The 14863-nt window shown below is 47.0% G+C and overlaps 1 protein-coding gene across 1 annotated transcript; it reads right to left on the minus strand.

Moving 5' to 3' along the window:
* Positions 1-388: 388 nt before the first annotated feature.
* On the minus strand, positions 389-7057 carry Tektl1 (tektin like 1). Its single transcript, XM_021174703.2, has 7 exons — positions 6385-7057; positions 4595-4699; positions 3124-3322; positions 2633-2799; positions 2430-2525; positions 2238-2351; positions 389-1272 (listed from the first exon to the last, which is right to left on the minus strand). Exons 1-7 carry the CDS (start codon positions 6952-6954, stop codon positions 1024-1026), a joined length of 1500 nt encoding a protein of 499 aa, XP_021030362.1. The 5' UTR covers positions 6955-7057; the 3' UTR covers positions 389-1023.
* Positions 7058-14863: the final 7806 nt, after the last annotated feature.

Raw genomic sequence — 14863 nt, forward strand, 5'->3', positions numbered from 1 at the left:
CTGATGCCATCTTCTGGCCTCTGGGGTCAACTGCACACAGACCTCCCAATACAAGCAGGCATAATTAAATAAATAAAAGGCAAGCAAGCAAACAAAAACTTGCCACAATTCCCTTAGGTTGAGTGTATTCCTTCCTGATTGGTTTCAGGAAGAGCCTGACAGGTGCTGATGTAGAAGTCCGAGCCCCAGGGGTCCTGAGACTCTTTTCAAGTTGACACTGGTTGAATCCATGGATTTAGATTCTAAGTGACACTGCAAAAATCACCCTCTCCTCTTTGTGTATCTCAGGCCCTGGGATCTAGGGACAACAGATAGTAGAGTTCTTTGATGGTGTTCAAGGTTTCCAGAGCACACAGGGGGGAGCTGAGCTACAGCTGGATGTGAACAGGGCCACTCAAGGGTCTCTCCGAAAAGAACACGGGCTGCAGGGGATGTGAGCTTCACAAGGGCAGTGGTCATTTCAGCTGTGCCCACTGCTGCAACCTGCCTAGTTCAGGGCCTGATACTTTTTGTGGGGCAAGGACAGAAGCGGGTGTTGGAAGCACTCTGCTAAGAGGGCAGGCTCTGTAGCCATGGATGAAGCTTGAGTAAGTGGCTTAACTTCTCTGTGCCTCAGTTTCCTCAGCTGTAACATGGGGATGATAATAACAGCTTATGTTACGATAGGCAGCAACCGTGCTACAGACCTTCTACTGACATACTCATCTGTCATTATCACAATTGTTTAAGATAGGTGCTGTTATATTCATTTTACAGGCTTGAGAGACTGAGGTCAGAGAAGGGCAGTGACTTGCCCAAGGCCACACAGCTTGAAACCAGCTGCTAATATTTAAATCCTAACAATATGACTGCGAGGAGACATTAGGTTTTGCGATGTGACTGACATACAGTCGGTGGCTAATAATGAGAATATATTTTAATTATAGTTCTGCTAGAGGGCATTTGGAGGGAAGGGTAGTCAGAGGGAGGGCCATGTATCTGGGGGGATCCGCTCCAGCCCACCAAGGCCAAGGCAAGCTGAGGTCACTTGGAGGCGGTATTAGTTTGGCTGCGCACTGGTGTGCGAGGGTCCCAGTCATTGACCAGGCGCTGCGCCTGCTCATAGCACACGTGCGGGTGGCGCTGGCGTAGGCGCAGACGCACCACATCGTAGTCCACATCGTGCCCTATCTTTTTGCAGTTGAGGCCCCAGGCGAGGTTATCGTGTGTTGTACGGAGCTCTTTTAAGTTCTTTTCCATGTGCAAGTTGTGGCGGGTCAGCAGGTCAGTACCCTGGAGAGGGAGGGAGCAGAGGTTTTGATGGGAAAGGGCGGAGCCTTGGAGAAGGTTGAGCTGGGAGGGGCATATCCTGGCAAAGGAAGCAAAGGAGATCCTTGCAGTGGAGGGACTGTGCTTTAAAAGAACCTGTCTGTGGGGGATCTGGGCTGATGTAGAAGGGGCGTTGCCGTGCTTGGGAGGGGCGTGGGAGGTCTGGGGAGGGGTGAGGCTTTTAGGAAGTAGTGGAGCTAGCAAAGTCTTTCTGGGGAGGGTCAAAGCAGAGCTGGGAGGTCCGTTCTTTGGGAGAGGTGGAGCTGTTCTGGAGTAGGGCGGAGCTGTACTGGGGAGAAGGGAGGGGCCGTATTGGTAGAGGTTGGGCGGTTTTGGGGAAGAGTGTGGTCAAACCGAGGAGAGATAGGCTGGGGAAAATTGATTTTGGGAAGGGGAGGGACCATGATGGGAAGAGAGTGGGAAGTGCTGGGGGACTGGCAAGCCAAACCCAGCTTTTTTTTGGGACAGGCAGGAGCGTAGAGTAGACGTGAAGATGGGCAGGATTCTATACAGGGGTCAGGTGTGCACCGAAAAGGGTCCCTCATGCAAAAAAAGCATAGTTGAGAAGATAAATCTCTGTTGCAGGGGTTCTAGGTAAGAAGCTGGGCCAGGTTTGCGAGAAAAACAAAACAAAACAAAACACAAACACTAAATGGCTGAGATAGCTGAGAGAGGGATGTTCTTACAGCGAAACACGCACCAAGAATGTAGAACACATTTGAACAATTTATGTTAAGAGTTTCAGGGATATGGGGGGCGGGGTGGGGGTGGTGGCAAACCGTGAATGGTGTGGCCCAGCGACTTGAAAAGCCTGATGTCAGAGGCCGCTGACCCCCGCAGTGAGCAGTTTTCCCTTGATCTGGTATGCTTGGGGAAGGCAGTTTACCAGGATGTAATCTCACCCAGGGGGGAAGTGGAAGGGAACATACCTGGGCAAGGCGAGTAGCCTCCGGGAGCTGGGTGCCCACGTGCCTCTGATACATGCGTACCAAGGGTCTGTTCAGTTTCTCTCGCGCCTCCAGGTTTCTTTTCAACAGAGGACCCTGGCAAAGTGTGTTGTGGTGAACAGTGAGGTCGAGCCTACCAGATTCCTCTCCGTCCCCGATCCCTCAAACCTTTACCTTGATGATGCCCCGTGTGACGTACATCTCTTGATTGAATTTCATGCACCGGTGGATAGTCCCCCTCATCAGCCCCAAAGTCATGGTCATTCTTTCCTGGAGATTGGAGAGCACATGGGTTTCGCTCTGGGCCACTGTCCCCTCCTTCCCCAACCACTCCAGCAGTAACCATCCTCTGGAGCCTAGCCAAGCAGGGTGGGCACCTTCAACTCCAAGGTCTCACGCATCTTCTGTGCCAGCGAGGAGCATACACGGTCGCTTATCTCTCGTTGTTGATTTTGAATGTCCACCTCGTTCTTTGCCATCTCTGTTAAGATGTCTTTGGACTCCATCAACAAGCGCTTGGCTTCAAACAAGGCCTTAGCACACGCTGTGAACGCACAGAATGTACATGAGGGCCACAGGCCTCTCTTTGTCTTCCTTTGTTTCTCCTCCCGTTCTCCCCCCTCTCTGGTGGTGGACCAGGGATGAAGGGCCATGGATGAAGGACTGGGAGAAACCCACGGAAGGGCTAGTAAGTGAGGATAATTTAAATTGTGCCTCGGTTGGCTTCTTTTGAAGTAGAACCTGTGAATGAATGGGTGCTGTTGGAAGTGCCCAGGGAAAGAGACCAAGCAAGGCTGTATACTTTAGTAACAGTTAGCTAAGAGAGAGAGAGCTGTAGTTTTGGCAAACATCTTTCTATGGTGCCCACCTGGGGTATATGTGCCAATGGGGTCAGGAGGAGGCGTTTTCAAGCCCTGAGTTCGAGGAGTTGGGGGTCGGGTGATGTCTACCCACGAGTGGCGGCCAGCCTGCTCCAGAACTTTGTCCAGTGGCTGATTCATGAGTTCCACAGCTTGCAGCCGTTCCTGACAGTAGAAGTCCAGAGTGTCCCTGCAGGAGGCCAGAGCCTGAGGACCAGAGAAATGACAAGTCAGCTTGGATGCAGGGGCAGAGCTGAGCCCATCATAAAGTTCTTGGGCCTCTAAGCTGACTCCTCTCTTTGTTATATTGAAGCCCAACTTCATCAAAATAGAAGTCTTTTTTTTCATATATATATATATATATATATATATATATACATATATATATATACATATATATATATATATCCTAGCAAACATGCCTCCCACCCATGCATTTTCCTGTTGTCTCTTGGTCCCCTGAACCAAGATAATAGTTTTGCATGTTTTTTGAAGGGGTTGTCAAACTACAGCCTATAGACTGGTAGCCTGCTTTAATTTTTATTTATTTATTATTATTTTTCTGAGACATCGTTTCTCTCTAGCCGTGGCTGTCCTGGGACTCTCTGTAGACTAGGCTGGTCTCAAACTCATACTCACCAGACTTTGCCTTCTGAGTACTGGGATTAAAGGTGTGTGCCACCATTGTCCAGCTATTTATTTATTCTAATCAGGAACCAGTTGTAAGCCTATTCTTGGGCACACCCAGACTGGTGACTTTAAACTGCTCTGGCCTCCTTGAGTAGTTATAACAGGGCAAACAGAACACAAGGCTAAAGACATTTGTTATTTGACTTTAAGAAAAAGCCCACTGAGGACTGGTAAAACAGGTTAGCAGGTGAAGATAATCCTGATGACATGAGTTTGATACCCAGTACCCCCGTGTAGTGAAAGGAGAGAACCTACATTGGGAAGCTCACAACTGTCAATCATTCTAGTTCCATGAAGAATTGACACTACTGGTTTCTTAGGAGCACCTGCACAACACACACCCCCTTCGAATATACACATAGTTAAAAATAATAAAAAGTGATTCTGTGACGTAACTCAGTGTGTTCAATCCACGGCACTTTGAAAAATGTCTTCCCTAACTGAATCCTAATACTTGTCAAGTCCCTACTGTGTGCCAGAGATTGTGCTGAATGGGGATTTGATGCTTGCCTAACAGGGACAAAATGGTCAGATCAATTTCTACCAAGAGAAATCTACAGTAAGGTTTGACTAGCAGTTGGGTACCAAGAGAATAGGGCTATTTATTTACTTACTGTTTTATAAAAAATGTTTTTATTAGTATCTAGTAATTTTAGACAGTGAGTTTTATCATGACATTTTTTTTTTTCAGAACTGCACACAATGTAGTTTGACCATACCCATCCCTGCTTAGATTAGAGCCATTTGTGTATTAGGCATCCAGGGGTCCCTCTCCAAGTACCCCCTAACCTTGAGCAAGTCCTCCGATATTTCCATGTCCTTCTCCATTTTTCTCTTCATGGACTTAAGTTCCTTTTTCTCCCAGACAAGCAAGCTGTCAGCCTTGTCTGGGATCTGGAAAAAAAAAGTGGGGGGGGGGGAGAATTACTCTCAGGAGAAGGCTGGAGGGAAATTTCATACTTTTGAGTAGAGAGGACTCCCATATCTTTGTGAACTGTGGAGCTTGCAGCTGGAGGAGTTTTGTTCCTTTGGGGGAGGCATGGGTGGGAGGGGGTGGGGTGAGTGTGTGGGAGAGTGGAGGTGTCTCTCTGAGAAGAACTGATCTTTCCAGGAGGTATGCCTATGACTTGCTGAGGGAGCTGTTTGCTGATATTTTAAAGTTTGCTGTTTGGGCAAGGCAGCTTGCCCAGTGAACTCCGGGAATATCACCTGTTTCCAGTCCTTAGTGATGGGGCTAAAGGCACTCTCAGTACAAAGGCACAGTTTCTGGCATTTTTGTGGATTCAGAGGCTTCAAATTAAAGTCCTCACGTTCACACAGCAAGGGTTCTTGCTCACTGAGCCATCTCTCCAGCTCAGGGATGGCTTTTATCTTTTGTTTTGTGTGGATTCTTTTGGTTTGTGACCCTGGAAATCATCAAGTGCCCTTGGCACTCAAGACCTTAACCAGGTCTGAGGGTGTTTCTCCCTTAAAATTGGGGCATCAGCAGGGCAGTGTTGGCACACACCTTTAATCTCAGCACTTGGGAGGCAGATGCAGGAGGATTTCTGAGTTCAAGGCCAGCCTAGTCTACAGAGTGAGTTCTAGGACAGTCAGGGCTACACAGAGAAACCCTGTCTCGAAAAACAAAAAACAAACAAACAAAAAAGAAAAAGAAAAAGAAAGAGAAAGAAATTGGGGCATTATGGCCTCTTGGCCAAGGCAGAATCTGTGGGTCTGGTGAACTTTTTGGAACAGGAGTAGATATGATGTGATATTCAAACTTGGAGATGCGAATTTCCCTCTTTGGGAAGATTTTTATGCAGTGTGACTTGGGGCTGCGGTGGGGATGGGGGAGGTGGGTGGGAGGTGGGGCGGGGAGAGGGGTCTACCCTCATAGCCTAGATTTGAAACAGTTTTTCTATTGGGGAAAGGCACCTGGGCTGTTCTTTTGGAAGTACCCTGACAGGAACGAAGATATTCTAAAGAGACACGTTTAAGTCCTTCAATCTAACTATTAATAGACCCCAAGAAACTGGAATTCACCCCAGATATCTCCTGCTGGGGAAAGGAAAAGGTCTGGTACCAGGTGGAGGAGAAACTTTCATCCCAGAAGGGATTTCACATTGTACTGACAGCTAACCAGACCCTTGGTCGAAAGAGACTGAGCCTAGACAAAAGGTCAGCGATGGTCAGGGCCACGCCTTAACTCGAACGGCTTAGATGTGGGTAGTATGGCTCCCTCTTTAAACTTTAATCTCTCAGAACAACGAAAATGGACAGCAGAGGGTCACTGGAGATATCTTTGCCCTTCTTCGAGAAGTGTTCTCATTGGTTAAATACCCTATCTGCTTTTTACTATTAATTTTTCTGTTCTGCTTGGTGTATAGAGGACGGGTGGCCGAATCTGGTTTCTTGGAGGCACAGATTATGACCTCAATTTCAGTAACAATTTTTGGGAAACTCAGGCTTTGGAACTTGGAGGTGTAGCCACCCTATTTTGCGGGTGTCCTCGCTGGAGATGGAGAATAGGGCGTGTTGTCTGTCTGAAGAAGGAAGCATCAACCTCTGTCTCTGTGTGGTGGCGGGGAGGGTCGCACCTTCTCACACTTAGGTCGGTAGCCCCGCAACTTGACGCTCTGCTGATTGATGAGCAGGCCCTTGCGCACCTCGCTGAGCCTGCGGTCAGTGGCCTCGCGCTGGCGCAGCAGCAGCCGCAGCTGCCCATTGATCTGGTGCTGCGCGCGGCCCAGGCGGGCGGCGGTGAGGCGCGCCCCGCGTGCGTGCGCGTGCACCACCTCGGCGGTTTGCTGGGCACGCGCGTCGCGGTGCATAGGCAGCGGTAGGCGCGCGTACCAGGCCGGGGGCTTCATCTTCCCTTTCCATAGGGTGACGCCTTCTCCGGGCGGTGGCTTTTCCAGGGTGCCGCCCCCTTTGAGCATCTCTACCCGAAAGCGCCAGGGTTCCATGTAGGCGGCGCGGCCCAGGTGGTGTGCCACGTTCGGGTCCAGTACACTGTCCTTGGGCTGCCACATGGTCACCGCCTCCTGCCCACAGCGATCGGTCAGAAGGTGTGCCTTGCGAGACGTGGCCTTGGCCGCCTGGCGCCATTCTGGAGCCCCAACGCGCGAGTCCTGGCCCGGGTCTGTGGAAGGGAGCAACACAGGCATGGTTCCTTACTTAGTGCCCGCGATCTCCTCGGAGAATGGACAGGGGTCCACCCAGCCCTAACCACACACCACTCTTTACTGGTGGCTAGAATGCGTGCTCCCAGAGCTCCCCTCACCGTGGCAACCAGGACAACCATGGAGATTGCGTTCCAGGGGCGGGGGATGGGAACGGCAAAATGGAGAACTAGGCCTGGAAATTCGGACTGTATTCCTTGAGGGAGCCGCTTTTATGGAGTTCCTCTCTCATTGTTTCTCATGATTTTGGAAATGTGTCAACCAACCTATATCTACTAGTAGATAACACAGCCTTGCATTTGGAAAATCCTAAGGAATTCACGAACTAGTTCTAATATTAGTAGTTTTGAAGTAGACATGAATACCATATACATATATTTGTGTGTGTGTGTGTGTACCACCACAGGGTGTATGTACTGGTGAGAGACATTGTACAGTAATTAGTTCATCATGAGGGGTCCCGGGATCATACTGAGCCATCTTGTTGGCTCCCAATTATGTTTTTATACTCCTGAAATGAACAATCAACAAAACAAAACAAAACAAAGCAAAAAAAAAAAAATCCAAAAAACAAACAACAACAACAAAACCAACCTGAATTAAGAATACAATTCCTGGGCAGGAGAGATGGCTCAGTAACGCGCTCTTCTGAGAACTTGAGTTCAATTCCTATCACCCACATCAGATGGTTGTCATCCCCTGACTGATACCTAGGGGAATCTGACACCTTGGACCTCTGTGGGCACTGCATTCATGTGGACAGATCACCCCCCCCCATACACAGAATTAAATAATAAAAATATATAAATGAATAAAGAGACTACAATTCCTGAAGCTGGGAAGATGGGCTCAGCTGGTAAAGTGCTTGCCTTACAACACAACATCTGAATTTGATTTTCAGAACCTACATGAAAACATGCTAGGCTGACCCGATGGTGAGATTGTAATCTCAGCACTGGGTATGCTAAAATGAGGATTTCTGGCGCTGGCTGGCCACAAGCTGACCTGGCCACCTCCTGGGGAGTGAGAGATCCTGTCTTAAAAATGGTGGAAGAGCTAGCTGAAGACAGACACCTGAGGTTTTATGCACCTTAAACAAACAAACCAAAACAATGCAATTCCACTTAAAATAGAATAAAAAGATTAAAATATGCAATACTCTCCAGCTCTTAGGACAGTCTAAGTTCTTTCTTACCTCAAAATTGAGAACTCTTTCCTTCTCATAGAATTCTCCTTTGCTGATTTCATGGTTTACTTTGTTTCGATCTTCAGAACCCAGCATGTATATCTTAAAGGAGTCTTTCTCTACTATGACCACAGTGAGCTTTACGCTCCTATTGCACAGGGTTTTTAGTGCAAACTACCAAAACTAAAAAGATGGTCTCTTAGATGACAGTCACAAAAGAAAAAAAGAAAAAGGCCCAAGCCAATGCTTTAAACAACAAAACTCAACAACCGGAGACTCAAAGAAGAACAACCAAAGCCTTGAGTCTTTTTCAGAATAGGAAATAAAATAGATATCAGAAGTGGATGGAGGGAGGGAACTGGGTGAGAGGGAGTGGAGAAGGGGAGTGGGGTGGAGATCAGGTGTAGGGAGAGCAGGGGAGAGAAGAGAAATCATCTGTGGATGCTTGAGGGGTGTCTCTAGGACTTGCCAGAGGCCTGGGACTGAGGGAGACTCCAGGGTGGCTACAGTGGTGACTCTAGTTGGAACTCCCTTCAGTGGGGGATATTGATCTGGAAATGGCCACTTCCTGTAGTCAGGCAGGAATCACAGTTGAGGGACAAGGACAACAATCCACTCACAAAACCTTCAACCTAAAATGTGTCCTGCCTACAAAATGCACAGGGGCAAAGAGAGCGGAGACAGAGGGCATGGCCAACCAATGCCTGGCACAAATTGAGACCCACCCCATGGGCAAGCATCAATCTCTGACACTATTTATGATGCTTTGTTATGCTTGCAGACAGGAGCCTCACATAAATCTCCTCTGAGAGGCTCCACTCAGTAGCCAATGGAAACATTCAGAGACCCATAGCCAAACATTAGATGGAGCTCAGGGAGTCTTGTGAAAGAGTTGGGGGAAGGACTGAGGGACCTGAGAGGACAGGAACCCCAGAGGAAGACCAACAGAGTCAATTAACCTGGACCCTTAGGGGATCCTAGAGACTGAACCACAAACCAAAGAGCAAGCATGGACTGGACCTACGTCTCCCACACATATGTAGCAGATGTACAGCTTGGTCTTCATACAGCTCCCCCCCCCCCCAATTGGAGTAGGGACTGTTCCTGTATTTGTTGTCTGCCTGTGAATCCTATTCCCCTACCTGGGCTGCCTTTTCTGGCCTCAGTGAGAGAATATGCCTAGTCCTGCTGTGACTAATGTGCTGGGGTGGATGGGTGGGAGGGAGGGGTAGGGAGTAGGGTGGGGAGTGAAGGAGTGGGAGGGGTAAGTGGGAGGTAGGTGGTTGTCATACCCAGGGGGCCACTCTCCCTTCTTAGAGGAGAAGGGGAGGGGATTGGGGGAGGAGCTGGGGGGGACTGGGAGAAGATGGGGGCGTGATATTGGAATGTAAAGAGAATTAAAAAAACAAAACAAAACAACCCCCCTAAAGCCTAAGCTGCCACCATGGCCAAATAAAACACTCAAATACAAAACCAAAACCAAAAATCAAACCAGACACATTAAAGAAAAAAACACATGCAAATAAGTCAAAAACACAATGAAACAAAAAACAAAAACAAACAAAACAAAACAAAACAATAATACCCGCCCCCTCAAGCCTGCTTCCATGTGAACTAATTTGCCTTTTACCTCTAACTTCAGCTCCAAGCACAGAACTTCAGCCTCCTCCTCATTTTTGGATTTCTCCGATGTGTTAGGTAGTTTTGCCCCAGGGCCTGTGTTCTTTGACTGGCTCTCTTTCCCTGAATATTTTAAAATTTACCTGAGTTTTTAGTATTTGCTAGATTGGTTGCAGTATGTCCCTTATGTTAGAAGCTTAGTCTTTAGTGTGCCAGTAGAAGACACTTCAAGAAGTGGATTCTAGTATAATGTAGTAAGAGCTCTTGGGCATTGTCCTTGGAAGGAATAAATGTGTGATCTCGTGTGATCTTGACTAATTCTTTAATTCATTTTTAATTATGTGCATGAATTTGGGCATGCACATGCAGTGCCCGCAGAGGCCAGAAGAGGGCACTGTGAGAACTCAGCAAGAGAAGTAAGTTAGCGCTCTTTTCCACTTAGTTGTCTTCCCAGCTCCTTAAATTGATATATTTTTTCACTGAATGTGCATATGAATAAGTTCTTCCAAAGGCAGGAGCTGCTGCGAGGGTTTCGGCGAGGCAGCTCATTCTGTACTCAGCGGCTATCCTTTGCTTCTTCCATGTCTTACGCTCTCGCTTCTTTTTAATTTTAATATTTTAGTTTTTGAGAATTTCATACACGAATGCTGTATTTACATGATTTCCAACCCTTCCTATCCCCCTTTCAACTCCTCCCACACTCCCTCTCAAATTCATGACTTCTTAAATTCTCTCTCTCTCTCTCTCTCTCTCTCATTCTCCCACTTTCTCTGGCTCTCTCTCCTCTCTTCACTCCATTTAGTATTGCTTGTATGTTCATGTGTTTAAGTAAAAGCCTAAGGACCAGGATTTTTACGGCTAAATAGTGCCTTCCGGACATGACAGGGAAGCTGAGCTCATGAGAAATTTCTCTTTCTTTGATTTTTTTTTTAAATTAGTAGCTGAAGAGGTGACTCAGTGGTTAAGAGCCTTTTCAAAGGAACTGAGTTGTGAATCTGGTAGCGCACAACTGTCTGCAACTCCACATCTAGGGAGTCCAACACTCTTTTCTGGCCTCTAAGTGCTCCTGCACATACATGTACACAGACCCTGCTTCCTACCTACACACATGCACACACACACACACACACACACACACACACACACTTGAAAAACCTTATGGTGTGGAGCTCAGAGAACACCTTGTGAGAGATGTGGGTCTCAGGGATCAAACTCAGGCTGTCAGGCTTTTCAGTAAGTGCTTTATTCACAGAGCACTTACTGAAGTGCTGATTTTGAGTCCTGATTCTTTGTTGACCAGAGGAAATATATATATATATATATATATATATATATATATATATATATATATATATATATACACAGGTTATTGGGAAGCTGCTCTCAGGTAGGTGAGTTCACTGGCCCCAAGGAAGGAGGCCATGGGAAAGGGGGACAGAGGAGGGGGAAGAGAAAAAGAGAAAGTGCATGTGCAGAGAGAAGGAAAGGGGGGAAGAAGAAGGAGGAGGAAGAAGAAGAAGAGGAGGAGAAGGAGAAGGAGGAGAAGGAGAAGGAGGAGAAGGAGAAGGAGAAGAGAAGGAGAAGGAAGAAGAAGAAGAAAAAGAAGAAGAAGAAGAAGAAGAAGAAGAAGAAGAAGAAGAAGAAGAAGAAGAAGAAGAAGAAGAAGAAGAAGAAGAAGAAGAAAGGGAGAACACCAAATACCTGGGTTATACAGCAAAAAGTTGGGTGCAGGGTATGCCAGGTAGGGACTGAGGGATGCTGGAAGAATCTGGAGGCCAGGTCTGCTTTGATATGTAAACTATACACCTCAGTCCCTTGTCCCAGGGTCTGAAACCAAACACTGTCCACTGCAGAAACTTCTCTGGCTAAAGCTGAGAGCAGCACTAATGCATGGACATAAAAATAATATTTAGAAGGCAGTTTAATAGCACCCCTGTGTAGTCAAAGAAAATACCAAGTTCTCCCTAGAGTCATGACCTCCTACACCAGTGGTGTTTGCCCATGTTTGCATTTCCACGTATAAATTCCCACAATGTCCCATTTTAGACACTTTTTTTTGGCCTAATTTCTCTCCATTTGAAGACAGGCAAACCATTTTCTGCTCAATTATTATTATTATTTTTTAATATTTACGCTATATGCAAGGGTGTTTTGCCAGTATGTCTGTTTGTGCAGCATGTGTACCTGGTTCCTGTGGGAGTCAGATGAGCGTACTGAATCTTCTAGGACTGGAGATACTGATGGTTGTGAGCAGGTGTGTGGGTGCTAGGGATTGAACCTGGGTCCTTTGGAAAATCAGCTAGTGCTCTTAACCACTGAGCCAGGTCTTTAGCCCTGATCCTGCTCTACTTTTAAACATTTTATTTTTACTTTTCATTATATGTTTGCTTATATGCTTGTGTAGGAAGATGTGCACATGGGTGCACTTGCCCCAGAAGGACAGACGAGGCTTTGGATTCCCTGTAGCTGCAATTGTAGGTGGTTTGTGAACTGCTGGACATGGGTGCTGGGATTCAGATCAGGTTCCTCTGTAAGCACAGTGCATACCCTTAACTGTGTCCATCTCCCTCTGTGCCCCAATTCCCTCTCACCCAGTCAATGAGGACCTGTAGGTTTTTTTTTTTTTGAGACATTAGCTCTGTGAATTTTATAATAAGTGGCACATTATAGAATTCCCTTTCTCTGTCATCTCAGCCAAGGCCGTCTATTCTCTATGAGAGTCAGGTACGTAGCAAAACGGTGACCTTGGGTAAGGTTTAGGGAAGTTGCTGGGTGGATGAATGGATGAGGAGAACCTTTGAAAAGTTCTAGCTCCCCTTTTCCTCCTTTTCTTTCGTTATCACATGGAAATGCCCTTTGCTCTGAAATCTTGGCAGGTAATTATCAGAGACCCTTTTTTAGGTTCCCCGATGTCTTCCCTTCTGGGGCACTGGTTTCTACTTTTAGCAGGTGCCCCCTTTATCTTGGAGATAATCACATCAATTGGTCTCTCATTCCAGGGGGATGTGACCTAGAATCTGTTTTGTCTTTGAGAAATGAGGTCAAATTCCTGGCAGAGGTGTCAGGAGATGTGGGAAGCCCCAGGCTGTGTGGAAAGCTTTCTTACCACCAACTTCAAAGGTGGTGACCATATAGGTCAGTGAGTTATAAGGATTTGTCTTTGGGGCTGTAACCTTATTGGTCCTTTGAGTTGACTCAGGCCAAAGTCATTTAGGGGCTCTTACTATTACTTCTTCTCCAGTTTTTTCACAACTGGATTTACAGGAAGCATTTTAAATTGTTGAACACTGTGGGGGTGAGTAGTGTACAAACAGCCTGGTCCCTGGTCGATCATAGGCCTTGAACTCAGGTCACCTGGTGGGTGGTGACTTCCAACTAGAGAGGTGTGTGGCTATCAGTCATATAGGCAATGCCCCAAGCTCCTGGTATTCTGTCTGGACTCAACCCCCACAGTTACCTGGCAACAGCCAGGTATGCTCCTCCCCATAGTTACCTGGCAACAGCCAGGTAGGCCCAGCCCACTATAAAAAGCAGCTGCTTGCCCCCTCCTCACTCTCTTGCTCCCTTTCTTACTCCTGCCTCCTTCTTGCTCCTGCCTCTCTCACTCTGCCTTTCTACAATAAACGCCTTAAAACCATGGGCTGTCTCTTCTCATTGGGATCTGCCATGCTGGAGCAGTGGAGCAGGTCTTCCCCTAATGAGCCATGCATCTAACCTCCTGAGGGAGGCCTCCCTGCTCTCCAGTCACGGCTGTCAGTCAATTCAAGTCAAGCCGCTTGACCAAGCTAAGGACTCTCCTCCTCCTGGAGGGACCCATCCGGAGCCCTCTCCTCTTATCCTTTTCCCCTCTGCCCCGGGCTAGAGCTGCAGAGTGAGAAACTGCTGGTCTTAGTCTCTGCAGGCTGGGGTCTGCCGCCCCCCAGCCAGCTCCGGGCAATTCTGCAAGAACCTCAGACTAAGCCTTCCCCACCCCCGGAGCGAGGTCCTGTGTCTTCTCACAGCCCCACACCTGCCTGGTGGCAGTTTGGGCAGCTTCAGTCAAACTTCCCGCGTCTGCCTCCATGAGTGGCCTTAGCCCAATGGTGGGCCAGATGCAGGGCCCCATTTTGACCCACAGAGCACCTAAAACTTGAATCCTCGCCTATGACAGTATATTAAATGCTAACTCGACACCATCTGAAATTACATGGGGAAAAAGTCTCAACAAAGGATCATTTAGTTCATGTTGGCCTGTAGGTATGTCTGTGAAATATTGTCTTGCTTGTTAATTGATGAGGGAAGGTGCAGCATATTGTGAGTGGCACCGTTCCCTAGGCAGGGGATCCTGTAGAGATCCCCTTATGTAGAGAGTGGGCTGAGCACGAGTGAGCACCTGTGTCCTCACATCTCTCCTTTCTTTACAGTGGATACAATATAACTGGCTACTTCAAGTTCCTGCCTTGACTTCCCTGATGTGCTGAACTGTAACCTGGAATTATAAGCCAAACAAACCCTTCCTTGTCTGCGTTGCCTTTTATCAGGGTACTTTATCACAGTAGCAGATAGATGAAAACTAGAACACCTCACTTTTTTCCCACTTTTCTTTCATGTTTTTTCTACTCTACTTCTGTCTACATCTATCTTTCATAGCTAGTTGTTCACCATCTGTCCCTCACATTCAGTGTTCCTTAGTAGAGTTGGTATTTTTGAACATACAACCAAATAGTCCCCATCTGCCGATCTTCAAACCCTCTATACACTCTTTCTGTTCACTATAAATCTAATGACTCATTTTAAAAAATATAGTATTTTTATTAATTCTTCAAAAAATTCATGTAATATATTGGCCATATTGACAAGACATTCATCTCTCTAACTCCTACAATTCCCATTTACCTCCTTGTTCAATGAACTTTATGTCTTTTTCTTCTTTTTAAAATTTAACCTACTGAGTCCAATATACTATTCATGGTCAACTTACCATGGACCATACTCTTAAGAGACTTTCCTTCCCCAAGAAGCCATTAACTGTCACTACCTCCTTTGTTTAGGGATGGGGACTTGTGAACTACTTCCCTCTCCATGCTACAGTGTTGACTGGCTTGATCT

This window comes from Mus caroli, unplaced genomic scaffold (genome assembly GCF_978045245.1).
Source record: "Mus caroli unplaced genomic scaffold, Mus_caroli_1 scaffold_9, whole genome shotgun sequence".
Taxonomy (NCBI): domain Eukaryota; kingdom Metazoa; phylum Chordata; class Mammalia; order Rodentia; family Muridae; genus Mus; species Mus caroli.

Coding starts and splice junctions, on each gene's coding strand:
- Tektl1 (XM_021174703.2), bottom strand. CDS start 6,954: ATGCCTGTGTTGCTCCCTTCCACAGACCCGGGCCAGGACTCGCGCGTT. Junction 2,526..2,632: donor GTGAGACCTTGGAGTTGAAG/GTGCCCACCCTG, acceptor TCCAATCTCCAG/GAAAGAATGACCATGACTTT. Junction 1,273..2,237: donor AGGCTACTCGCCTTGCCCAG/GTATGTTCCCTT, acceptor CTCCCTCTCCAG/GGTACTGACCTGCTGACCCG.